This window comes from Vidua macroura, chromosome 4 (genome assembly GCF_024509145.1).
Source record: "Vidua macroura isolate BioBank_ID:100142 chromosome 4, ASM2450914v1, whole genome shotgun sequence".
NCBI classification, from domain to species: domain Eukaryota; kingdom Metazoa; phylum Chordata; class Aves; order Passeriformes; family Viduidae; genus Vidua; species Vidua macroura.
In genome coordinates this window covers 5,705,411-5,731,826 of record NC_071574.1, presented here as the reverse complement: position 1 = coordinate 5,731,826, position 26,416 = coordinate 5,705,411, and the positions used below count along the sequence as shown (strand labels likewise).

Genomic DNA, 26,416 nt, shown 5'->3' with positions numbered 1-26,416 from the left:
CCCCTTTCAAGCACCAGACATAAGCCTCAGCAACAGGGGAGGGATGTAGGGGGCAGAATGGCAAAGACCTCACCTGATGAAAGCTGGGAGGCAAGTCTGTGCACAGCAGAAGCAGTTTTCTCCTTTCCAAGAGCTGGCCTCTTCTTCCTCCTTTACCCCAACACAGGGAATGGGAAAGGAGGAGAGGAAACCATCTCTGCCAGGGCTTGAGGCCCTGGTGAGAAGGGAATTCCTTGTGGAATATTTAACTCAGAGACTTCCAGTACCTTGTTTCAGCAAACAGGCTGTAGTTAGGGACAGTATCCCCATTAACAAAGGCTACCTCAACATGTTACTATGGAATTAAAAATAAAAATTTGTGCCTGAAAAGATACAGACAGAACATAAAAACCACCTTACCTGAAAACTCAAGAGATGCAGTGCAACAAATAAATATATTTATTCTTACTTTTTTTTTTTTTTTTAACAACAGCAGCAGAATAATTGCAAATAGTTGTTTTTTTTTTTTTTTGCCAAGTATGTATTTTGCTTATTGATTTTTGCATCCAGGGTGATCTACAGCTACAGCCTAGTTTTGTATTTCTTTTTCAATCTGGTTCCTCCTAGGATAGATAGAGTGACTAAGTATTCAGAGCTACTAAAGACTTATTAGGTGTGTAACACAGTGAACTACTTCACAGTCATAAACATAATCCCTAAAGCAAACACACAGGAAGACTGTTTTGTTCATAGCTGCAGCAGAGAAGAAGCCTTTTTTTTTCTTTTCAGCATCTTGCTGTTTCAGTCAAAGTGGATTCTGTTATCCACTGTCACCCTTTCAAAAAAAAAAAGCATTTATAAAAATGACTTAATAAAAACATACTCTTATATTTCAACAGTTTTTATGCCAGTTTCTCAATGACTACTCTAGAAAAGTCAGCTTGTTCAACCTAATATAAGAAGAAGGTCAAGTATGGAAAATCAAGAGTAAAAACCTCACAGTAGAAATAAGCATGTCTGTAGCATGTAGTGGTTAGCTGTAAAGAAGTGAAGAAAAGAAAAAGCTTCCCTAGAAGTTGTAGAGCTACATAGCTACTATCTTTTTATAGCAGGTGTATTTTCTACCACAGCCTTGATTTTTATTACTTTATATTTTTTAAATAACTTAAAATAATAATGAGTTTGCCTGCCAGCAGCCAACTCAAAAACAATTGGAAAAAGACAAAAAACCCAGCCACCATTACAGTGGTAGGGAGAAATTCTCCTCAGCAGCCAATTTTTGTGTCCAGTCCTTTCCCTTCTTAGCAGTCCCAAAGTTCTGGGATATATATTCAGCTTATTAGGAATGAGACTCTCCAATGCAGACTTGGGTTTCACTGAAAGGAATGGTGAACATTTCCCCTCTGTAACCTCCTGTGAGTCCTTGTAGCAGCAAGCTGCAGCAAAAGGAAAGGAAAGAATATTCCATCCAGGTGTGAAATGATTCATAGGCAGCATCTGAGATCTTCAAAGGATTCTCAATCAATACTTCAGCCTGATTCCCAGATGAGTGGGCTGTGATTTTATCTCATCTGTCAGATGAGAGAAGCTGCCTGTTTGTTCTTGAATTAACTTCTTTCATCTTTGCTGCCACAATATTGCAACTGACTGCACATCTTTCATCACTCGGAGTGCCACTCAGTGCACAGAAAAATAAACCAAGCCATGGCCCTTGGCAATCCACGTAACACAGCAACAGCAGACATGGTGTGCTCTAGACTCTGCCCAGAAGTGCAGACCTGAAAGGCAGAGGGAAATGCAAATGGGTAAAGACAATCATCAGAATGATGTGAATCTTCTCAGAGTGACTACGATACTGAGATTCCAGTTACTAGAGGTTTTCATCTTGTCACCCTGTGCAACGTGGAATGTCTGTGCCCTGATGTAACTCTCTCCCTGTCTCCTCCTCAAAATGAGTGGAGTCAATCAGATGGAATTGTGACATCCCCTGCCTCAATGGTTCACGTATTCTTCCACAATTAGTAAAATCAAAGAGCTGGTGAGGCTGCATTCTAACAGCAGTAGAAGAAAAGCCAAAAATATGACTTTGCTGAATATTTTTCCCCAGCCTGAACTCTAAATTGTTAACTAGTTTCATTAATGCATTTGCCCCAAAGTGATTTTTAGGCAAACCTCAGCCCTGTCTGAAAGGCTGGTGCAGAAAGTGATGCAGAAGCTGTGAAAACATCTGTGTGGAATCCAGAGTGCTCTGTAGAGAACTTGTGAGGAAGTGGGGATTTCTTGGAGTTTAAAAAGTACTTTCTTCCTTCACTGAGTAACACAAGAAATTAAAATACAAAATTACTTATTCTAATTCCCATTTCCTAAGGGAAAGAAGGACCAAGGGGGTTTAAGATAAAGACTGATTGTTCTATTTTTTCCAAGAGTCCAAGAGATTGGGAGGGGGTTTGGGGATTTACAACCATGCTGTACCCCATCTGTTGAAACATGTAACATGCCATTTGGTTTTAACTGCTTGATGCTTGCTCTGTATCCCATTCTATTTATTTATTGATCTGGGTAACCTCTGACACAAACCTTAGTGTCTTCCATCTGTCCTTTTCAATGTGGTTCTCAGGACCTTCACTTTCATAGGAAGCCAAGTAAAGTGCTGCAATCAGAAGCAAATACATTATGTTAGGCCCACCGGCATTTTAAAATTTGCTCTCCTTGCAAAGCAGACTGAGTTAAATGAAGCAGGCATGTATTATCCATCCCTCAGTTAAGGGCTTCAGAATCCCATTAGGAAGTATAGCATTGCTTATAATTGCAGCCAGACAATGCCAACAAACTGTGCATGAGAACAAAGACTACCCTGGAGGGGGGGAAAAGGCAACCAGCGGAAACTCAAAAGCACGAGGAGAAGAAAGCACTCAAGAGAAAATAAAATGAGCCCAGGGACATGGTGCTTTGTAAGTAGCCAGTGAAGTCCCTATTTTCTTCCTTAAGCAGCACCCTTTAGTGCAAAGCATCCTGAAAGTCCACATAAATACATTTCATGTGACATTTACAGGGACCACATCAATTTCATTCATTCTATTTCAGAACTAGTGTTGATTCTCACAGACTGTAAGCACATAAAAGAAAAATCTTATCTTCTCTGTCATTTGTAAGGGAGGAACATTTTTCACTTGCCAGACAGAGACAGGACAGTCTTTCCTTACTGTGAGGAAGCCATAAATTAACACAGAAAGAGACTGAGCATTAGCCAGTGACACTATCCCTGCAGAAGTCCAGAGCTTCTTACCATCATCACTGAAGACTGGGACAGAGAGCAAGTACTGCAGAATCTTCCAATCCTTTTCAAAAGGGCACTCCACTTGCTTCCATGTCATAAATTCACTGACTTGTTTTGCCAATTCCCAAAATTTCTGTCAGAATACAAAGCAGAAGAGGTGCTATATATTGAACATTTTTCAAAAAAAAGATCTTGGTTTGGAGACCAAGGCTTTGATTGTCCTTGGTTTTTAAGATAGAATTGAACATGATCTGACTCAACAACTCAGCTCCTAAATTTTGTGTTCCTGTTTCAAGCTATGGTAACTTCTCACTCCTCCACCTTGTTAAAATTGCTGTTGTGAATACAAATATAGTAGATCATTAAGTGCACTTAATATACTTTTTTTTTTCAAGAAGCTGGTAACACTCCTTATGCCCAAATTTTAACTTCATTGATGCTTATGCTTTTTGTTTTGCAATTAAATACATAGTGATTTTCACATCAGATGCTTAATAATGACATTTCAAAATCCAGATGTTTCCTGTCAGTTAGCAAATATGAAATGCTCTATTTTCTTGCTGGAAATGTATGCCAAAAATAAACACTCCCCATGTAGAGTGCTGATGCCATTAATTGATAAACTCTTTCAATTAAAGTTTAACATGCCACCAGTGCACATGGATTCCTTGAGCAAAAGGGCATTGCACAGCCTAGTTTTAGAGCCTTTAGGCTAATTCATACCTATGACTACAACTGAAATGGACTGCACTTTTGTGTGAATGACCCAGGCTTCTTGAAAACTGAAAGTACCAGGCAACAAATCACTGGGTAAACTCACCCTGTGCCAGATAACAAGCATGAAATCAGAGGCAGAAAAACTACTGGAAGACAAGAGAGTCAAAACTATCTATCACATATTTCTTCACAGACACTCTGGGACTCACATGCATGAAAATGCTGCCTATGTATCTTGATAAAGGAGGAACTTGCTTTTTATGTGAGGAATTAAAAGATAAAACCCTAAAATACTAATTTGAACATTTTGCCATTAATTAGGACAAACCTGTGAATTGAAATGTTGAGATGAATTTGAGCACTGGGAAGAAGTTCTGACCTTTTTTTCTCCCCACTAAAAAAGTAAGTGGGAATATCAAAAGTTTCTACAAACACTCCATCTTCAATAAAAGTGCTCCCAGCTCCCCTGAGCAGTAACAGATGTACTCAAATTCCAGCCTGTGTTTGCTCTCCCAGAATCCAGGGGAAATTGGACTGTGATCTGCTTCAGTTTTCTGTTAAAGGGGCTGACCCTGCATTAAAACCCCACTCAGTGCTCTACTTACCTCAAAATTGACGTGGCCATTGGGAAGGCGATTGGCACAGCCCTCATTGAGGAAGTAAATGTCTTTGATCAAGAGGCTGAAGAAAGGTATCACGATCTAGGGAGAGAGCAGCATTATTATCAGTCTGGTCCTGAATCAAGACACAATGGTCTACAGAGAAAAACGAAAGGAAGTCAGGTAATACAAAAGGTAAGCACAATACAGAAGGACTAAGGAATTCTACATCTTTACACAAACACTCTGCATTCACTGCATTTTAAAAAACAAGTTTCTCCACAAAGTCCTCCATTTCTGTGTCATGTCCTTCTTGTTTTCATTTTTTTTCTTCTTCCTTGCAGATTCCAGAATATAAATGGTCAGAGGCACCTACTTCTTTCATGTAATTCCTGCAGGGTATCTTGTAGTGTAGCTTTCCCTCTTGACAGGACTTGCTTGGTAAACAAGGGGAGATGCAAATTGAAGCACGGCAGGGAATATTGGGGTAGCAGCACAAATGGTTTTCAAGCTACAATTCCCTGAGCTCATGCAAGTCATGGAACCTTGGTACTGACTGTCTTAAAATTAAGCATTTCCTGCCAAATGGACAAAGTATCTTCTTTGGAGAATGCTGGAGAATTTTACTTTCTTGAAATGGTTCTATTTTAATTTTCATCCTATGGAAGTTTTCACAACTACACATCCTTGTTACAATTGGGGATTAAACAAATACCACTTATTTCCATGGAACACTTCACTGCACCATATTTCAATATCTCTAAGTTCTTTCTTTGAAACCTTAAAAGTGACTTTTCTCTAAAAAAGAAGCAAGCCTCTTACATTTAAACTTCTGGTACTTTGAATGATATGTGAACAGAGCCTTAGGACTCAGAAAGACATTCAATGTATAACAACGGTATAAATCAGCAGACTGCACGTGGATTTGCTTCATCTGCCTGGCAGTTTATTCCATGAACTCCAAGATCACGTTTATTCAACATAGCATGAAGTCCTAATAAGGAGCTGATGAGCAACTGCTTCCAAGTGGAGAGCAGTTAGGAAGCTATTTGATTCCTTTCCACAAGAACTACCACTGAGATTCTGCATCTAACAGCTATATACAGGAAGGGAACGCCACAGCTCTGTCTAGATTTGAGGTTTAGAATACCTTTTGTGAGTAAGTTTTAAAGCTTTTCCACCTTAAGCCATGAATTACTGAAAGTTTAGCAGAGGTAGCAGCTATAAGAACAAATTACTAGCAATCTCATATCAGTCCTTAGCCTTTTTGTTTGTGGTATAGGTTTGTGAGATAGAGGTGTCTGTCGAACAGAAATGAGCTGAGGCAACATCCTTCTTTTACTTAAATAATCAGATGTTGGACTTTCAGTCAGCCCCAAACTGATCTGGCAGCTTTCTATAAGCCCACCAGGGGTAGAGTTGCTGAGAATCAGAATTCCAGGATAAAGGTTTACGGTGCAGCACAACAAGCACATTTCCCTTTTGCCCACTGTCGTTTGCAAACACACCTTCTCTCTGTTGCTGTGAGCTGTCAGGGACCTCTGAGCGGCTCCACGCAGAGCAGTTCGGTAATTATAAAAATTGCTGGAAGGGTCCATCTGATGCTGCAAGGCATGAAAAGATGCAGATAATGAGGTTGCACACAATCCTTTTTCAACTGAGCAATTCTTAAATAGGAAAAGGTCTTCTGAACAGCCCCACAAATGCAGCTTTGTAGAGGACTGCGGTATCTCTCTGTCTGTTCATTTGATCAGAAGAGAACCTTATTTTTAAAAATGTCCATTCAGTACAACAAGGGAGCCAATATATTCTCTTGGACAAATCACAAACTCATATAGTGCTGCCACCTGCATGACCTTTGACAAAGGTCAGCTGGACAAAATCCATTAAGAGCACAAATATACTAAATGAAATGTCATAATGAAGCCAAACTCACATTTTTGAGCAGTTACAAGTAACATGCTCCTGTCCAAATATTAGCCAAACTTACCTCAAGAATATCAAATTTGGCTGTCTTCACTTTTGCCCAGGTTTTCTTTAATCGAGACACAGGACTCATGTTCATGCCAGCTTGATAGAAAAGAAAGAGATTGTTGGAGTATTTAAAAGAAAAAAAAAAATCTTTCAGGTAGTTTGGACCAGTAAGTATTTAGAAAGCAAAGAATCTATTACCAATAACAAGTGTTTTCAATGAAGCTACTCAAGAAATCAGAGTCACTGTTTTCTTTAAATTCCAAAATAACCTTGGAAACAAAACCTTCATCTCTTACAGAATGAAAGCTCTAAAAAAAAAAAATGCTATAACATTATTTAATGTGGATTTGATAAAACATCTATGTACAACAGAAAAGTTCAAATGAGTGTTCTGAACACCATCTCTTACATAATTCATTGAAAACTACACCTAACTATGAAGTTTTCATATTTCAAATGAAAAAAAAAAAAAAAACAACCCAGTATTTTCCTACCAGATATAAAGAGGTATGGAATTTTTAAACCACTAGGATGTGACAGAAATGATGGAAGATGTTTCAATGCTCCATATTACAGGGAAAGTTACTATTCCAATTTAGGATTGAAGATGGTTTAAAAAAGTGGGGATTGAGGTCTCTGAGGAGTTGCAAAGAAAACTTTGGTTTATACCAACTTTATAGTACACACATAGCACTACAACAGTGTTGAGCAACTTCATGCTGCTGACCAAGCTCAGCAGTAGATTTCTGTGTGAAGCACTCTGCTTCCTTTATCCAGATTGAAACAGGAATAAAATAGTATCTCAGTATCTCAATATCTCATACTTACAAATAATAGCCATTAAGGAATTGAAGTTGCCAATGTTAAAACATTCCCGTGCCACATCGATGAAATATTCTATCACTCTTGCTCTGTGCTTCTTCTTCACAGGCTGCAAGAGATGCATTTGTAGGGTTATGCTCAGCAGGAAACAGCACTCAGAACACCACCAAAGAAATAAGACCCCTGTTAAAAGTCTTTTCCATATGTACCACAGCTTCACACTATCCTTTACATGTAGAAGAAGTTACACTATTGTGTTCAAAAGCATTCAGGACAGCAAGGACAAACCAGATCCCAGGCAGGCAAAGAGCAAGGACAACAGGAAAAGAGGCTCTGCCAAGGAAGAGGATATGAAGAACAGCAGAGCAGAGTAGGGGTTCAGCCAGAGGAGAGAATGTGCCTCAATTCACAAGGGCCTTCCAGAGAAGAGAACAGCAGGCCACACATGCTCGTGTACCAAGAAGGGCTAACCCACAATAAATCATCACTGTCACACGAACAAGGCTGAGGCACCAGTACAATGCTAAAAACACTGATCTTATTTCCTCTTCAGACGTGCTCTGACTGCATCCAAATGTCAACAATTACAGAACCAAGCGAATGAAAACTCCAAGAGGCACCAAACTTGAAAAAGCTTCACAGCTTTAGATAACTAAACAAAACCTTTCAGCACAAAAAGTCCTGGCTCACCATACAGATTTCTGTTGCAACCAAGTAACTGAGCCTGTTAAACCACTCCACGTAGGCTTCAAGATTCCGAGTCTTCTTTCGATCTCCGTAGCAGCTCTACAGACAGAAATAAAATAGCAACTTTAGCACAATTTTTATCTTTTCCCTGGGAGATCTTCTGGCTTTCTGCCTTGCCATTCCCAAACATTGTCAAGTAACCAGGAATAACTCAAATTACCCAAAGTGACAAAAAGCTTAGAGGGAAAGCAGCAGTGGTAGTATTCAAGCATGTGTAACTTCCTTCTGAGCTTTCAGCCCAGTAAAGCACTCCAGCAGGCACATGTAATGCTTTAAAACCTACTGGGAATCTTTAAGGACCTAGGACAGACCTATGCAAACAATCAGGGATAAATATCTGCATAAATCTCTCTTGAATGTGCACACTGTTTCAGTCCTTACTCCTGTCCCTCTGCTAGAGTAGATAAAACATTAGGCTCTCTGCAAGTGCAGCAGGAAAATGGAGGTCAGGCACATTATGTTTGGCTGTTGGATATACTGCATCCTAAGTTTGGGAGATCAGCTCTACCATTTTGATGGGATTATCCCTTTCCTGAGCAGTGCTATGCTGTATCATCTTGGAATCATTCCCACACCACATCTCAGGGTTGCCTAAAAAGGGGTAGACAGCAGTTTCAGTGATCTCTATCTGGAAAAACAATTTCAGAGACCATCTGACTGAACATCAAATTGTAAACCTGTGTCATTCTATTCTGTTTGTCAGTTTAAAGTTAATTGAAGTTTTAATAGACTGACTCTGTCACAGTTTATTTACAGAGGTTAAGTCATCTTGAAAAACATAAAACATTAAGTCATTTTGAAAACAGCACTCAAAGAGATGACAACTCCATCATGGCTGGTTAAAACCTCACATAGATCCAGAGCCCTCTGCGCTCTTTTTGTTAGGTCTATTTGCTCTACCTGCAAATTCCCCCATGTGCCACTTGGCTGCAAAGAGTTCTGTTTACTAAAAAGGAAGAACAGATGTCGAAAACGAATAATGCAGAAGGCAAAGTTAAACTCAACTTCTTGCAGCTGTAGGCTGCATAAATGGCCTGGGGAAAACATTCACAGGATCAAATTCTCCCTTAGCTTAAGTCAGAAAACCCAGGAAATGTGTTCATTTAAGTCAATTTGTTGGCTGAGTTCTCAAGCTTCAGGAGTTGTACTCCAGAAAGTAAAAAAAAAACATTAATAAAATGTTTAATGGGAATGTTAAAGCTTGTTTTCTACTGGTCCTCATTTATTGCTGGACCTCACTTCCAGCTTATGGTGCACCTGACGGTAAATGATGCCTTTCAGTGCTGCTCCAGATCTGCTCCCATTACCTGGGCATTATTCAGAGGATCCTTCTGCACAAATGCCTGGATAAATTCTTCTGGTCCAATATAATTGAGTCTCTCCTAAATAAAGCACAGAAGCAGCCAAGTCATATCCCCTGTTAACCTTCACTTCAAAAAGAGGGGAAGGATGAAGTCATCCCTGGGAGCGTAACAACTCACAAGCTCTATGTGTGTCAGCTGCTGGGCTAACACATAGGGATCATTGCAGACTGTGATTATGTCCCTCTGGATGGACTGGGGCTTGGTCTTTAGGAGCGTGAGGCGATCTGTGGATGTGGTGGCATCAATTTTTGCAAGCACTTCCTCGTACTGGGTAACCGCGGCCAGCTTCCGAATCAGGTTCTGGAGGAGCTGCTGCACGTTCTTCCGGTACATCTGTTTTAACATCAAACGATCAGAAAACACTTCCAAAATGTGAGAAGACACCATTAAAGTCTGCGTGTCACTGCAACAGACGGGTGCTGATACCTGTCAAGATACCTTGTGGTCAAGATAAGCTCTATTATGTGAATTTGTAATATTAGCATTTCATCAGACCAAAAGGAATCCAGATGAGGGTTTAAGCAGTGATTGTCTCACAGGCTCAATATTGACCCAGTTAGCTCAAATAAAAGATGTGTTCAATCCACTCCCTGAAAAGTACCAACCACCACTGCAGGAAATACAAGAAATGAAAATACTCCATCTTCTCCTGCTTAAGACCACAGGAAAAAAACAAATATGTGGCCATTCAGTAATAAACAAAGGACCTGCTTCTCTCTGCAGCAAATCACGACCAGTTTCACCAAAGTGAGAGCTCAAACTTGCAGTGAATCTGAGGAAAAGGAGAAGATAATAAAACCACCTCTCCCTTCTTTTGCCTTTGCAGGCCCTTCCATGTAGTGATTTAAGTTACCAGGAGTGACAATTTGAAGTAGGAGCAAAACTCAACTCTTAAGTAGATAGAACTGTGTAACCAAGGAGGCTATTCTTCCAGACTCCACATATCATCCTACAGCCATTAAAGCAAAACCTAAGTGGCTTCAAAAAGGATCATCCAAAAAGTATTGTCTGCACACTACAGTATGATCAGCAGCAATATCCTTTATTCTGATTAATTTGTCCTTTTCTCCAAAGATTTTTCCAAATATGTTGTTTTAAAGGAGCCATATGTTAGTGTGGTGAGAGATTGTGTCTCTTTTACATTTGTATTTCATACCACATTTCACTTTCTTGTCCCATCTTCTTACGTCTCTCCCCACTTTGACAACATCAAAATGTATTTCAGCTTCCAAGTTCGGTTTAGGTTTGTTCTTTTCCATGCTTGTGTACAGCCTCTCAAGGCCCTTCTGGGCCTCTGGCAGCAGCACTCTCAGCTTCTCTGAGTCCAGCTGTTAATGTGCTGTTTGCTGCCTCATCCATACCATTACTTAAAAGCTTATATAAGGAACACTGGTCCCTGCTGAGCACTGGAAACACAATGCCATTTAGCAATTGCTATTCATGTTTATAGTTCTTCCAAATGCCACCCCAGTGTCTTTTGCAATAGCAGTATTTTGCCAGCTACACAGGATTTACTTACTGAAACCTTGTTAATTCTCTTCCACGAAGTAAATATAACCCTTGGCTTTTGGCCGAGTTTATTTCAGTACTTAAAAGACAAGCATCAGTTAAGCATCAAAATATTTCACAACACCAATGTGGAACTTCCATCTGAAAAGTGGGATTTTGGATTTTGAGAAAGGTCAGGTGATTTCCTTGTGTGCTCCATCCACAGGAAGGAGTAGGACAGACTTCCTCTGAGTCGATACTTTAAGCTCAAGACAATTCTTCCTGGTCTACTCCTCTTTTGGAAATTTCTCCCCAAACCTGCTATAACTTTTCCATTGACCTACAGGTCAAAGGCCCAACTCCAACACATCTTACTGAAGAAATTATCAACACTGATAGGGATTTTTCAGCTATTGTCCTAGCCAGCTTCTTCCAAGTAAAATGATAAATACTAACATCCACCAAATTGTGCCTGTCTGCACAAAATGGGTTTATGCTATGGGCTTAGAGCTGGAGAGAACCTTGCCCATGCTTTGGAGAAGATCTGCTTATGATGTGTGGTTTCATCCCAGGCTTAGGTACCAGACAGAACTTTTTGCCTACCCCCACCTTGATAATAAGTTTTCCTAAGCACCCAGAGCCACACCATGTTATTAACAGCAATATCAAAGCAGTAATAGGAACACCATTTTACCCAGTAACCTTGTGTGCAGACAACTTACCTCATCCCCACTGGCTATTCTTTGTGCCAGCTCCTTTAAGTTCCTCATCATTCTTTCATCTCGGAAATCATAAGGAAAAGTCTCTGTCCACTCGGTCAACAACTGTAGGATTTTTGGTGCAATTTTCTGGGTCCAGTTCTATTTGGAAACAGTAGTGAGGAATGTTACATGCAACAGCAGTGCAGGAAATATCTAGCTCAAAGGAAACAGAATTCTGCTCTGCAGGATACTGTAGACCATAAGGGTATGAATGTCAGGTAAATTTTAATCTTAGCTTCATTCAGCATTGGATTATAAGCCAGAGCCAATGGCCATGGAAGCCAATGAAGAGACTCTCATTGGCTTAGCTGACCTGGAAATTAGGCCTCAGGTGGGTGGAAATGATTCCCCTCATTACCAGGAGAGCCTCAGCACGAGGCATTGATTAGTGTTTCCATAACTTATGACTAACCCTCAACAAAGAAAGCTGTACATTTCAGTTGTGCCACGACCTATGCATGCACTACACCTTATGGGGAGAAACCTGTAAACAGACAGAGAAGGGCTAGTGAGATGTGGTGGTCAGAGGCTGCCCTGGGCATAGTGACCACAAAATGATTTTTGATTCTCGGTGAAGGAAGGACGAGGATCAACAAAACCTCTGCCTTGGACTTTCAGAGGGCAGATTTGGTCTGTTCAGGACCCTGTTTCACAGATTCTCTTGATAAAACAAACAGTGCAGCAGAAGCAGCAGCCCTCATAGAGGACAGGCTGAGCAGTGTGGGAAATTCCCCATGAATCTCAGTGAATAAAGGGTCAAATTCTAATTGCTTGTTTCAGGTTTTCAGTCTGTTCTATCGCACTGAGGACCCTCTTGAATAGGAGCATTTTGGTTTGGGCAGGGACCTGGGAAGTCTCTGAGAGTGTGGGATCTTACCTTGTCGAGGCCAGGCTCACTGAGTCTCTGCTGCTCGGTGCACAGGTGGCAGACTTTGGCCATGAGCTCGTACGGGTGCATGAAGAGGCGGGAGCTGAGAAGGAAGGTGAAGATGTACGTCCTCTGTGAACAAGAGGAAGACAGAGAAAGGCATAAATTACCAGCATTTTTTATGTTTTCTCAAAATGCCTTCCTGAAAAATCTTCTCCTTGTTTACTATCTGCAGAAGAAAACTCTACATGTGGCTGTGCCAAAAGCAATTACAAAAGAGGCAAGCATTTAATTTAACACTTATCGCTGCTCCAGAACCAGTACTATAAGTCTGTGCTCGAGCCAAGTTATGCAAGATTAAACCAAAACAAGGCAGGGCAAAGGTGGTTTAGCTCTCCTATTGCACACAGCCTTATTGCAAGCTCATTACCTGAAACTACTCAGAATAAAATTTCAACTCAGCTACTCCTGCTCTACAGTAAACTTTTCTCTCCTGAGTGAAAGTGGAGGGAACTACATAGCTTAATTTTACAAAATAAAAATCAGTAACTGATTCTGAGGTTACAGGAAGAGGCTCCTTATTTTGCTTTGATTTTCCATGCATCATGATTTGAACTCATTGTGAGATGGATATTCAGAATATCCATTCCACTTTCCACTTTGCCAGTAGTTAAGTATCTATGGCACCCAGCCTACAAAGCCTCTACAACGTTCTGGCTCTAGAAACTTGGAATAAATCATCGTGCTTGACCAACCAGTGTCTAAATTGCTACATATTTGAAGTTTACACTAAGCATTAATGGATAAGCACTAGCTTAAGTACAGTTCTGTGCTGCTGGTAATTCTGACCCAAGTTAAAAAAAAAGATCGTGTCTCAGAAATGTGAAAAGATCTATGACAATAACAGAAACTGAACAGAAGCAGAGTTATGTCTTCAGCAGGAGCATGTCACAAGTAGAGCTGCAGTTTCATCATCCACCAGTTATCCCCAACTGCCACTTCTGATACCATTCTTTTTTATCTTCTTTTCTAAGAATTATAGAAAATGTCTCAATGCGTGGATGTGCCTACACAGGTCAAAAATTCTCAGATGAAAAACTCTCCTGTTGTCACATCCAGCCTCTGCTGACCCTAAATAGTGTGGTACTAGTTCAACATTTTGGTTGCTTATTGCAAGTACACGTCAACCTCAGATGAACTATGGGAAATATGCATTAAAAACCACTTGGTTTTGCAATAAATACTTTCATTCTGTCACAACAGTGGTCGTGCCTTTCTCTTCAGCTTGCCTGGCAGCATTTTTTGAGGGTCAATGGTACACACGATCCGTCAAGCAATAAGCCAGTCTAGGTGTGTGCTTTATAAATGAGTCACCAGGGCTGCTCACCTTACAACAGGAGTAATAAAGCATTAGACTTCCTAGGCTGGGTGAGTTATTGCAGGATGCACTCAGGTAAAGCACATGTTACCACAGCTGGTCGGCCACCTGACCCCCTCCCTTAGCCATGGATGTGACACGTTCTGCTCTTGCTGCTCATGTTTCCCTTTAGGAGACACATCAGGCCTGGCCACACAGCTAACTTACATCGGGATAGTAATCCACATTGGGTACTAAGTGCTGGATCAGAGCTTCCAGAGACCCCGAGAGGAGATTGTTGTCGTGGTAATAGAGCCCTCCACAGCCGTCTTCTTTTGTCTGATACAGGTTCCTGTTGTAGCTGCTGCTGTCAAACATCGCTGCAAAGGGAGGTGTCTGTGGCATCTTGCCCTGAGGAGACACATAAAAGAGATAAAGGATAATTCAGGGAAGGTACGATGTCAGGGGTTTTCTATCTTCCAGAGATAATACAGCACTAGAAAAAAAAAACCTCAGTGTCATGCCATGGGTTACTTGCACACACTTGTACTGTTTTCAAGCTTGTGCAGACTTCTCACGAAAGGTCAAACACAGGCTTTCACCACTGCCTGGTGCTTCTTTTATATCTTGCTGTTTCTTTATTAAATGACAGATAAGATGTCCAGGCTAAGAGTTAGAAGGAGGTACAAAAATCCTAACAGGCTTTGGGAACTCAGACTTTCTATAAAGCTTTTGGGGATGTGGCATAATGTTCACTTTGGGTCAAATCCTGAAAGAAGCTCCCTAAGAGCAGCACTGTGAAGGGGAAGCATGTTCAGGCTGTCCCAGGCTGACACACCCACCCCGTGCCAGTGCAGAAGGCACTGAAGTGAAGCCCTGAAAAGGTTATGTGAGAGGACAGTCTCCTTTATGCAACATGACAGCCATGTCACTGCAATCCCAAACCTCCCATTTCCTAACTCCACCCTGGTAAATTGGTGCTTGGTTTTCCCAATAACACTGTGACAGGCGTGACCCAGGCTAAAGCCTGATGCTTCAGTGCATCTGCCTCCACCTACTCTCTGAGTGGCTCTAGAGAAATTTGGAAAAACTTGCCTGGGCATAGCTGCTTACCACTGTTGTCCAAGCTCACCAATGATATAAAAGATGAGGCTTGTTAAACCTTCTCCCAAAATTCTGTGAAAATGTGAAAAAATCCAGCCCTGTGCTTCAGGAAAAATAAAGCAATTACTCATCAGTCTGCATCTTAGTGCCTGTGGAATCAAAATGTCTTTCCAAGGAAAGATCAGTCAGTGCTGCAAGCTGTTCAGTCACTCAGAGCAGTGGGTGGGCAGCAAGGGGGCCACGACCCCTTGAAGAAGAGCTCTACCAGAAGAGCTCTTCCAGTAATGCAATATCTGAAAAGGCCAAAAGATAAAATCTCTCTGATTGCTTGAGTGTTGAGTTATAAACTCCTTCCTTCTCCCTCCTTCCCTGCTTCCTGGGAGTAGCAGTTCTTGTCAGTTTAAGGAACTTAGGTTTTATAGCCTCGATGGGAAGCTAAATTTGTGCCCAGTTTTAACCCCAAACATGCCGGTGTTAACTCTACTGCAGCAGTTACTGGGCATTCAGGGAGAGACAGATAAACTGCAAAGGGGGATGGCACTTTGTTTCCAATCCTCCCCACAACTTCAAGGCAAGGGAGATCAAACTGAGAGGACAATATCCACGGGCTGCTGCGCTCATGTGACGACATGTGCATGAGAAAAGTATTAATGCCTCTGAGCCATCATTGTAAGAGCAGATGCTGTTTCTTTTCTCTCCATTGTATCAAATCCTATTCGGGAAAAGGCTCTTTAAAGCCACAGACCTCAGTGAACACCAGCCTGCGAAGGCATCCCCATTTTGAGAACAGCTACTGATGTGACAGCCTGGAGATAAATAGAGTGCTGCCATCTGTGTGCTCCCCAACCCACAATAAAGCACTTTGCAGAGTGAGCTCGGTGGAGATGAGAAGCTATTAAGTTATTAGCCAGATTCCTTAGCTTGGACCTGAAGCACCACACAGACTTGCTGCTGCTGCTGGCAATGTGTCCAGACAATGGAGACATTCAAACCAGCACAAGCTGGAGTGGTTCAGTAAATAAACAGTAAGAGAAAGCCAAAAACAAAGGCAGAGAAGGACAGTGGGGAGAGCCTCCTGGCCTACGAGACCTGTGCTAATTCCACCTTGAGAGGTGCCAAAAGATATCTGCATCAGAATGGGAAAGACTGAAAAGTCTCAGTGTCTGAAAAGTGACATCAGACACTCTATGCAGCTGTTCAACCAGCGTTTCAATTCCATTCAGCCCGATGAACTGGGAGAAGAATAAAGTAAATACACATGCCACAGTGTAAAGTGCAGGACTGAACTTAACCCGGTTCCTGTACAAGGGAATTACAAATTACTGGGCAGGTGAGGTGCAACCCTACCATGGCCATGCTGTGCAGCAATAAAGCATCCTGATGTATAAAGACTCCTGGTCTTTCAGGTTCTTTGCAAGGCTAACCCAGTTTAAGGAACAAAACTTAACTGAGGAGCTGACAGGAACCTTCTGCAGCATTTCCTAGGTTTTCATACCGTGCATGTAAAGCCACAGACTTGAACCAACTCCAAAATATTCTTCAGCCCACTGACACTGAAAGACGTCCTGAAAAAATTTAAGAATTTTTTTCAGCTACTGCAGCGCAGTTTGCTCAGTCAAAATGCAAGTGGTAGCAAACAGTGTGTAAACACTGCAACCCACCAGACATTTGTAGCACTGTGGCTCCAAGGTAATAGTCCACAGGGAAGTGAGAAAGGCTAGTCTGCATCTGCAAAACAACTTGACATCAATATTAGCACTCGTAAAAAACCAAGGTGAGTAGTTTTGTTTCAGCTCAGATCTCATGTTAACCAAACCAGCCTAATTCAGGGTAAGACTGGAATCTGCAGGGGATTTAGCCAGACTAGCCAGCAATTAGTTTTCATTTCATACAATCCTCACAACACAAATCAGACAGGTTGGAGCCACAGTCTCCTAGAGCCTCATCAACAGGAAGGAAAAAAAATCATCAGGCCATTAATAGATGTACTGATCTGTAACCGTAAAACAAAATTCTCAAAAGTCTGTCCCGAAGGGTATGTATTGTCTCACTTGTTTGCTATCTGTTTCTGGAAGCTGCTTGACAGAGAGGGCTCAGTCCTGCTTCAGTGAGACACCAAGCTGTGGTCATGTTCTGCGTGGTCGGAGCTGGGCTTCGCTTGGAAGTGAGCAGGACACAGGACACGTTCTCCAAGTGATGAAAAGGGCTGATAGCAAAGTGTGTGACAGAGACAAATATAGCATAGCCAACAGGGTGATTCATACAACACATGTGCTTTTCCAGCATGACTCCTTTATTATCTTGACTTTGACTCCTCTGCTGTATTTTATTTGGAGGTGGAGACATAAAGAAGCATGCTTAATTCTAATTAGAAGCTTCTTTAGCTAAAGCTTCAGCCGAACTCTGCCTTCAGAACAACTTGAGTGGAACTGAAATTTGGTTACAGAGAAGATAATGGTCCACAAATCTGTGGCATATAGAGCAGAGGTATCTTGGAACCTAAAAATATTGTTGACAAAGCACAGCAGGGCAAGATCTGACAAGCAGGAACTGGGAAAAAAGACAAGAAATATTATTCTGGTGAAAAATGTTCTGTGAGTTAAAAACTGGAACTTTTAAACTGGGATTTGGAAACATTTGGCTAGCAATCACATGAAAACCCATTTATCTCTTCTCTCTTTTTTTTGCTTCCAAGAATGAAAAGAGTGGGGATTTTTTTTTTTTTAATTAAAGATCTGACTTGAAGGAAAGAGCAATGAAATAATTTCCTGTCTTTACCAGTGATGCTCTCCTGTGACAGAGAGAAGTCAAAAACTCCGCACTGTGGAAAGAGGAATACAACACTTTTTTTTTCCTGCATTTAGTATCATTATGGAGAACATGAGACCTGGGTACTGAGGTCCATATTCTGGCTGTGAGTAGCCTCTGACAAGAAAGAAGCCTCAACCTTCCCAGTAACAGCACTGTAAATAGGAAGTCAGAGCCAAAGATTACAAGCTCAAACCCCCACCATCTCCTGCAGGAGCCAAGTTTCAGTTTGGCAAAACAAAAGGAATCAGACTTTGCTTCCAAGGCTGGAAAGTGTTTTTCCAAACCTTTATTTAAAAAAAAAAAAAAAAAATCTGTTTTCTACTACAAACAGTGTAAGGTTGCATCGGTTTGTTTTAATTTATATTAAAAGCTCAGGCTGCACATCAGATTCATAAAACAAACCCAATAATATGGACAGCTGGCATCCTTCATAGAAGCACCCACTGAGAAGTTCAGTAGTAGCTGTGAAAGGTGCCTTTAAAGCCACTGCCAAATATTTTCAGCTCCTCTGTTAGGAACAGTTTTTTCCCCACACTATATCCCTCAGGCAGAGGAATGGTATGAGTCCCAGGGCACATCTCCCCTTAAAAGATGCAAACTTCAGAAATGCAATTACATCCCCTCAGAGCCGCTCCCTATACAATCAGAAAAACCCTTAACCACATTTAACAGGTGATTACCATCCACCATTGTTATGAAGGATGCCATCATAAAACTGAGGTATGGCAAAACAAAAGACTGACTTCCTGCAGGAGCAAGGAAGCTCCAGAGAGGGCTCTCATTATCCCTTCTCCTTCTGTTAGCAAGGTGCCTACAGAAGCCCTTCCTGTTGTCTTTGACATCTCCGACCAGACTCAATTCTAACTGGCCCTTAGCTTTCTTAACCTCATCCCTAACTTGCTGTACAATTTCCCCAAATTCCTCCAGACCTACACCCCCTGCCTGTCTTCCATGAAAAGCCAGCAGCCTTCCATTCCAATGCTCCAGCCACAGGAGCCATCCCGCCACGTCTCTGTGATGCCAGTGATATCACAACCACGCAGGCATGTGCATGTCTCTAATTCTTCTTGTTTGTTCCCCATACATTATGTGTGTTTGTGTAGAGGTATCTAGAGCCAGGCCCTTGATAAAGCTGACTGGCTGGCTGGAGCAGCTGGAATCCTTCTGCAGTGCTCGGGGCATCCACCCAAGCTGCCCAAAACAAAAGCATACCAGACACAGAGGCCGCCCATCGCATTCCACACAGCTCTTCGTGGTGGTGTGTGTGCTTCACTCACAAAGCTTTTTTTTTTTTTTTTTTAGCACTGAAAGGTAAAGGGAAATTTTTACAGCTCAAGCTACTGAGAAGATAAGAAACCTGAAAAACTCCCAGATGGGTGTTGTGTGTGTCTAACTTGCAGAAATTAAGTTCACAGAACTATCCCAGCTCAAGCCTTCTTGCTTGATGAATTTGCCATACAATTCTCAGAGCGTGACTTCAGCACCAACTCTGAGTTCTAGTTCCTTCCTAGAATTACTTATTACATGTATCTTTTTAAGAGGCAGAATACAGAATATTTTTTCATACTCACATAGGAGACGAAAAGGGGAGTGGTATCAGCTTTTTCCAGACTGAAACCAAGAGGAAGATTAAGAACCTCTCATAAGGAATCCACCCCAGAGGACCAAAACCACCCATGCTGGACAATGTCATAACAGTAGAAAATACATCTTGCACGGCTGCTGGTGGGGCAAGAAAATACCTGAGGTAGATGTAAGAAACCTGACTGAACCTTAAAGTACTCTTTAGTTTTCACTAAAACAGCAGAGGATGAACAATTTTTGTAAAGTTTTCCAAAAATCACCCAGGCAACAATAAGCTGCAAAGGAAAATGAAAAACGCTAGTAAGCAAAGAATAAAACAGGAACAGAATTTCAAGTAGAAGCATTTTCCTCCTGAATGTGCATTTTTCTTGGGTCTATAAATAGACCCAGCTGATGATTTGGGAAGGTCAGATGCAGCACTGCTGACTGATCACTCATGTATGAGAACTTTGGCACAGTAATTAAGTGAATCCTGAATGACTCGAAATTAAAGTCCTTGGATACTGAACAAAGGTGTGATGGGTATGAATACATTTGTGTGCTTACTTGGGAGCATTAGGAACATTGTGAGGCATTTAAGAATGGCTTGAATTTCTCCAAATCTGCATAGAAAAAGGGAAGGAAACAAACGAGTTCCTCTTTGTTGCTGATGTGCTGTAAATCCATGTCCCCTGCTTAAGCCCCACAACTCAGCTCCCCTTCTATCCTTTCCCATCCTCTTCTTCTGTAGGGCAGGAAGAGAGAGAGTCTAATGATGCTGAAAGTGGCTGTGACAGCATTGCTGCAGTGCCAGAGAAGCACACGCAGGCAGACTGCATCTGCATCACGGCAAAAATCCCAGCTGCAGGAAAATTACTCAGTCCAGGGTGAGGACAGGACATGTGTTCCTCCCAAACAAAACACACATGATACAATTTGTGCCTGTTGCTGGACACACAAAAGCAACAGCCTCGAAACACATGACACTAAAAGGATACCACACCTATAACATATAATTTCTTAAAGCACTTGTACCATGATCACAATGCTGATGAGATTTCTGTCTGTAGGTTAAAATCCAGGAGACCACACTTATTTAAAAAGATATGAAGCGTGCTCCATTAGTGATTGATTCACCTTTTCATTCTTAAGTTATTTTTAATTTTATGGGTAATTTCTTCATCTGGATGGTGTTCTTTTAGTATTTGAATGCAAAATAAGGCTTTTCCCATATAAGTGTGGGGATTTTGTACCTTGTACATCTTTTTGCTAATCCCAGTTTCAGAAGAGAAGTTTAAAACATGAATGAACAGGATAAGTATATATTATAAGTGACATGATGAATTAGCACAGCAGTAATTAAATGTCAGAAGGCACAAGAGATTCTAGAAAAAGTTCAGTCCATTGCATACTCCATAGTGACTCTTTAAAACTTAAGGGATTTACAGAATGAATGAAATGGAAAAAGATGCACAAGAGTCTCAGGCCAGCCAAAGGATTCAATTAAACACCTCCCATCCTAAAAGAACAGACAACACATACAGCTAGTCTTTTCTACCAACATTTCTGAGCAGACAGCTGGACTGAAAGCAAGAATGCTACTAAAGCCTTCCAGTTCTTTATGTTACTGAAGCAGGGCGGGGATTTTAGAAGCAAAGCATTCCCCTTATTGGATCCATTGAAGCTCAGAAAAGTTTTGCCATTTGCTCTATTTGTTCTTAAATATTACAGCCTTAAAATACTAAAGTCCCACCTGTCTATTCAGCCAGCTGCAGATTGGTTTGTCAGGGCTGCCATCCACCAGCAAGATGCAGAGCTCCACAGCCTGGAGTTCACCACCCTAGCTCCCACACTGCTGAGGGGCAGCTGAGGTGCTGCTCCTCACTCAGCTGATGGGTTGCTGCACTTCTGAGGTCAGGAGTTTGAAGGCAAGTGAACAGCAGTGACGTTTTATTCCAAAACATCACACCGTAAAATGAGTGATTCAGCAGCTGATTCACGGTGGCTGAGATGTCCAGGAATGGGGTGTGGGGTGGGGTGGACAGATGGGGCCTGTGCTGTGCTACCCCCACTAGTGAATCAGAACTCTGGCATGAGTCCTGTAGCTCTCTATCTACAGACTGCTGCACTCTGCATCATTTCTGTAGCATGCTTTGTGCCTCCTGCATACTTCAAACTGACAGAACTGAAATTTGATGTTTTCAACAGAAATGGAAGCAGTTTCCCCTACACTATCACCAGAAGAGAATCATTGTGTTATTAGACTTTCACTGACCTTGGGGAGTGTGATCCATTCTATGTGACAGGGATGTGAATGCTGGGATGTGACAGGGATGTAATCCTAACCCACCCCAGGTGATCCAAGCCAGAAGATCCACGTTCTCTATCTGCATGGGCAGTAGCTAAGCATGGTTCTGGACCATTTCAGAGTTATAACCAGCTTCATCAAGAGCTGTTCACATATCCATCCACAGAAAACAGAATCATTATGGCATTATTTCAGTGCTTAGACGTGGCTCCTGGTAGTTTGGATCTGCTTCTGACTCTGCTACAAGCTCCTCACGTGGCTTTAGTCAAGTCACTCAGTTTCTCATTACTGCATTCCTCTGCTTGACAGTACAAAGAGGGATAAGTATGGGCTTATTTCCTTTCATTAAGCACTAAGATCTTTTTTCAAAAGGTGCACAGAAGGTGTATCTTATATTACTGCCAGGAGCATGGTACTAGCCTTAAGCATGAAGCTCTCTTGACGTGGTTCCTTCTTCAACCTCATCAAAGCAAGATTCCTTCTGAATCCCAAAACTATTGCTCTTTGCAGACACCCGTGCGTGGCCTTTTGGTGCAACCTACAGTACACTTCAAAAGGAAACACCTTTCCCTTTTGTAATCATAATAGGCAGCCAAGTTATAATTTACAGCAGCAAGCTGTAGTTGTGTTAAATAACAGTACTAAATTTCATTTAACTGTTTCAACCTAAAAACCTCATTGGCAAATGTCTCTGCCATTTAGATGATGCAGGAAAATTGCTGGTTTTAGGGCAAACAATTAATATGATCTTTTTTTTCCCCAGTCGCTGAGTGCTTATGATTCCATGAAGAGTACAGAATTTTTACTGACACTGAGCAGGTTGAAAGCAGTATATTCACAGATTCTTCAACAGAATTACTTCAGTTAAACCCTCACCACCACCACCACCACAACAACAACAAAAAAAATACATTTTCCAATGTCTAGATTGAAGAAAAAAATGGATGGTTCCACTTTGTCTGCTAAGAGAGGAAGTACAGCTCTGTATCTGCAGCAGTTACACTTGCCTCACACCCATTTATATCTAGGCTGGCTATAAGAAGAAGCCAAGAACAGAGCTGGCTCTGAGGTACAGAGGACTTGTAAAACAACTGTCTGCAATCAGCTTGCCTGACTCCTTGGGAAATCAAAGAGAAGCACATAATAGCCAGAATGACTGAAAAGATCTTTTTCCCAAGTCTAGGCAGGGCCATAGCAGACGGGTTTGTGTCAGCCTTTGAGACCAGCAGCAGTTCCCGTGCCCGACTGAGGGTGGACCCCTGGGCTTTGCAATCCATGGTCGAACGCTCCTTGCCCTGAAACAATTACACCTATTAAGTCACCAGTCAATAGGTATGATATTGAGCAAATGTACGCCACGCTGGGCTGTGAAAAAATCACTACAAACGTGGCCTAATAGTGTCTGAATCCCTGCAGGATGTTTAAGGGAGGATCAACTCTAGTCCTGATGGACAAGTACTGTCAGTTCAGCATGCTACATTCATGCAGAAAGCACCTGGCCTTGGCATCAATGAGAGCAATTACCTCAGAGAATACCCCACTCCCCAGTCTGACTCAAGCTTATTTATCCCCTGTCTTATTCCTCATGAATCTGAAGGTCTCACTGTGCAGGCTCACAGCTCCCAGGCTCCTCTCTGCAGGTGTGCTCCCTGGCATTTCTGGCCCTATTTCCAGATGTCACAAGAAGCAAGCAGAGTACCTGAGCCCATGGGAGGGGTAGGTGACCTGGGGAGCATTTTATTCTGGGGAGAAGATGCATTGTGATGAATCAAACCCAAAATAGTCAGAATGCATGGATCTGAGTCATTCAGTGCTATTCTGGAGCCGCCTAGGGAGAGTGAGCTGGATTGTTGTCATGATCCTGCACATCTTCCATTTAAAAATACAGCCATACTAAATGCCACCCACTTAGGTTCTTCACAGTAGCTATTTAGTTTTTCAATACTACTTCTTACAGCAGCTAGAGCAGAGGAGAAATTAGCAACAGCTTTCAGCTGGAGTCTTTGCCTCCTGTTTGTAAATTAATGCATTGTCTTGCTGTGGCTGTAAAATGCTCTCTGGAAGCTTTGTTTACAAGCTTATTTTCTATCCAAGTGTTTATTAGATGATGTGGCTCAGTCCCTCATACCCATGCCAAGCAAAGGGCGCTCCTCGGTGCTTGCAGAGTACACCTGTGTGTTTACTAACATCTGAAAAAAAAAATGCTTAAGTATGTGCAATCACGGATTGTGCCTCCTCCCCTGAAATGCAGGCAATCTATCCCAAACAGTCCCGGCGTATGTCAGCAGACCCTTACAGTGATGTGCAGCACAGCCTGGCAAATATGATCCACACACAGCTCCTTCCTGTCTTCACCCCAAGAAAACCTCACTTTTTAACTACCCAGTTAGAAAAGGAAAGCCCCATATTGTCAGCTTGCTTTTTTTTTTTTTTTTTTTTTTTTTTTTTTTTTTTTTTTTTTTTAATTTTTTTTTATTCCTTCACGGATCCTGCTGCAGGGCTGAACTGTGCCTGTCGCTTCTGACACAGTGTGACAGCAGCTCACCCCACAGACCAGGGGCAGGCACGGTGACTCTGCACTCCCCTAGGACTGTTTAGATAACCCACACAACTGGAGCACAGACAACAACACACAGTGCTGGCCCCCCAAAACCTCAGCAGAAAGAAACCACAAAGAATGCAAACCAGCAGGGATTCAGCACACCATACAAAAATAAGCGTTTTACTCAGTGCGTGGCACAGCTGTGAGCTTAACCCCTGCTAAATCAGTAATTTCTTTCCTCTTTTACAAAGATTTAACAAATCCTACAGTGGCCTGTTTCAGTCCTGCTGTTCAAAGCAGTGATATCCCCACTACTTATCCAAAATCAGAGCTTGGTCTCAGCTATTAGTTCTCTCCAGAACAGCTCATCAGTTAGCTCCTTGTCTTGAGTATATTTAGCACTGATTTTCAGCTGATTAACAGCTTCTCTCCAAGGCATCTCATTTGGAAGCCGTAAGATAAGCCTGAGGAAGCCGTACTTCAAAAAGCTCTTCTCAGCTTTCAAAATAAAGAGACAGCCTGGAGACGCAGTCCTGCCTGCCCAAGTCCCAGTTCCCCACAGATGGCACAGATGACATCTCAGCCCACCAAGGCGCTAATCTCACTGAAAGCAGCCCCCTCAACATTCCTCGCTTAGACAGAGCCGCCCGAGGTACAGAGCACCTCTTTGTTCCCGGCTCTTTGGATTTTTCAGGCCATTCTTGCCCTTTGAGAGGAGTCAGCCCTCCTCCGTTCTGTTCAGGAGAGCTGCTCTGAAAGAGTTCCTCATCCCCCTGTGTTTTATTTAGCTTTACACACGGGCAGATTGGGAGGCACTGCTTGTTAGAGCTGCCTTAGTTTACAGTCTGGACTGACGCACTGGTCTTGGGTCGTTTAACATTGATTTGAGGTCATTTAACATTGATTTTACCAGTCCTGACTCTCCTCGTACCCCTGAACTGCTGCCGCCTCACACAGCGCAGGAGCGTCAAGTTTTACCACACTCACACTCAGCAGATGCCCAGCGAAAGACACACACATACACACACATCCCTCCCACACACGCATTTTACTCAGCCCTACGAACACAATCTGGTAAATCAGTGCTTTTTTATCCTTCCCACCCAAGAAAACCAGCAACCAGTTGAACTGACGGGTGTAAAGTAAAGCAGGGAAAGCTTCTCCAAGGATTACAGCCACGGGAAAAAAAAAAAAAGAAAATCACATCGTGCAGTTGTAGGACCCTGTTCTCTCTTACTACAGGGAAGGGGACAAGGAGAAGGACCCAATAGGATCCAATCACTGCTGGGTTGAAGTCTCTCCTTTCCCCAGTACGCTGATACGCGCAAAAAAGCAGCTCTGTCCGTACAGAGCTGGGTAGCCAGGAAGGAGATTAAACACCAGGAGGAACGAGACCGTCCTGCCGGAGCTGGCAACGAAGACAGAGATGGACGGACGGACGGACGGGACGGATGGATGGATGGATGGATGGATGGATGGATGGATGGATGGATGGATGGATGGATGGATGGATGGATGGATGGATGGATGGATGGATGGACGGACCGACAAGACGCACCGCAGACTCACGGACTGTACCTGGAAGTGGCCGCAGGCGCTCCCGGCCCCAGACGCTGCTTTATGGCTCTCACGCACTCATCACCCACGACACAGCACAGCACAGGACAGCACAGGACAGCACGGCTCGGCTCCCCACGGACTGTGCCGGCGGCGGGCGGAGCTCCGGGAAGCGCCGCTCCCGTCCCGTCCCGTCCCCGCCCCGGCCGCCGGTGCCGCGGGGAGGCGGAGCGCGGTGCGGCCGGCCCTGCGGAGACACGGCGGGCAGCTGGCACCAGAGGGCAGGTGTGGCTGGAGCTGCTGCCAGGCGTGGCCTCAGCTGCCGTGCCGCTGGACTGGTACCATTCCGCTGGCAGCGGTGGGAAGAGACTCGTTCTCGCGGATGGGCATGAACGGGACGCAGACACACGCACACAGATAGTGCCTCCTCTGAGTCTCCCAGGTTTTATTTCCAGCACAGAGGGTTTCCTCAGCCCGCTGCTGTTTCTTCTCATCCAGTTCCCCGTGCAGCTCGTGCACAGTAATCTTCCAAAAGGTCCTTGTAGAGATCCACTACGACTCCTCACCCAGCGCCCTTC

At 42.7% G+C, this 26,416-nt stretch overlaps 1 protein-coding gene across 2 annotated transcripts; it reads right to left on the bottom strand.

Annotated features, from left to right (window-relative positions):
- Positions 1-492: 492 nt before the first annotated feature.
- RASGEF1B (RasGEF domain family member 1B) lies at positions 493-25,963 on the bottom strand. 2 transcript variants are annotated; one of them, XM_053976536.1, is made up of 14 exons: positions 25,860-25,963; positions 14,182-14,364; positions 12,606-12,728; positions 11,690-11,827; positions 9,597-9,812; positions 9,423-9,497; positions 8,059-8,154; positions 7,375-7,477; positions 6,563-6,642; positions 6,081-6,176; positions 4,579-4,674; positions 3,266-3,389; positions 2,557-2,629; positions 493-1,757 (listed from the first exon to the last, which is right to left on the bottom strand). In XM_053976536.1, exons 2-14 carry the CDS (start codon positions 14,356-14,358, stop codon positions 1,733-1,735), a joined length of 1,422 nt encoding a protein of 473 aa, XP_053832511.1. In that variant the 5' UTR covers positions 14,359-14,364; positions 25,860-25,963; the 3' UTR covers positions 493-1,732. The 2 variants fall into 2 exon arrangements, with proteins under 2 accessions (XP_053832511.1, XP_053832512.1); XM_053976537.1 differs by lacking the exon at positions 25,860-25,963 and adding an exon at positions 16,553-16,583.
- Between the last annotated feature and the right edge of the window lie 453 nt (positions 25,964-26,416).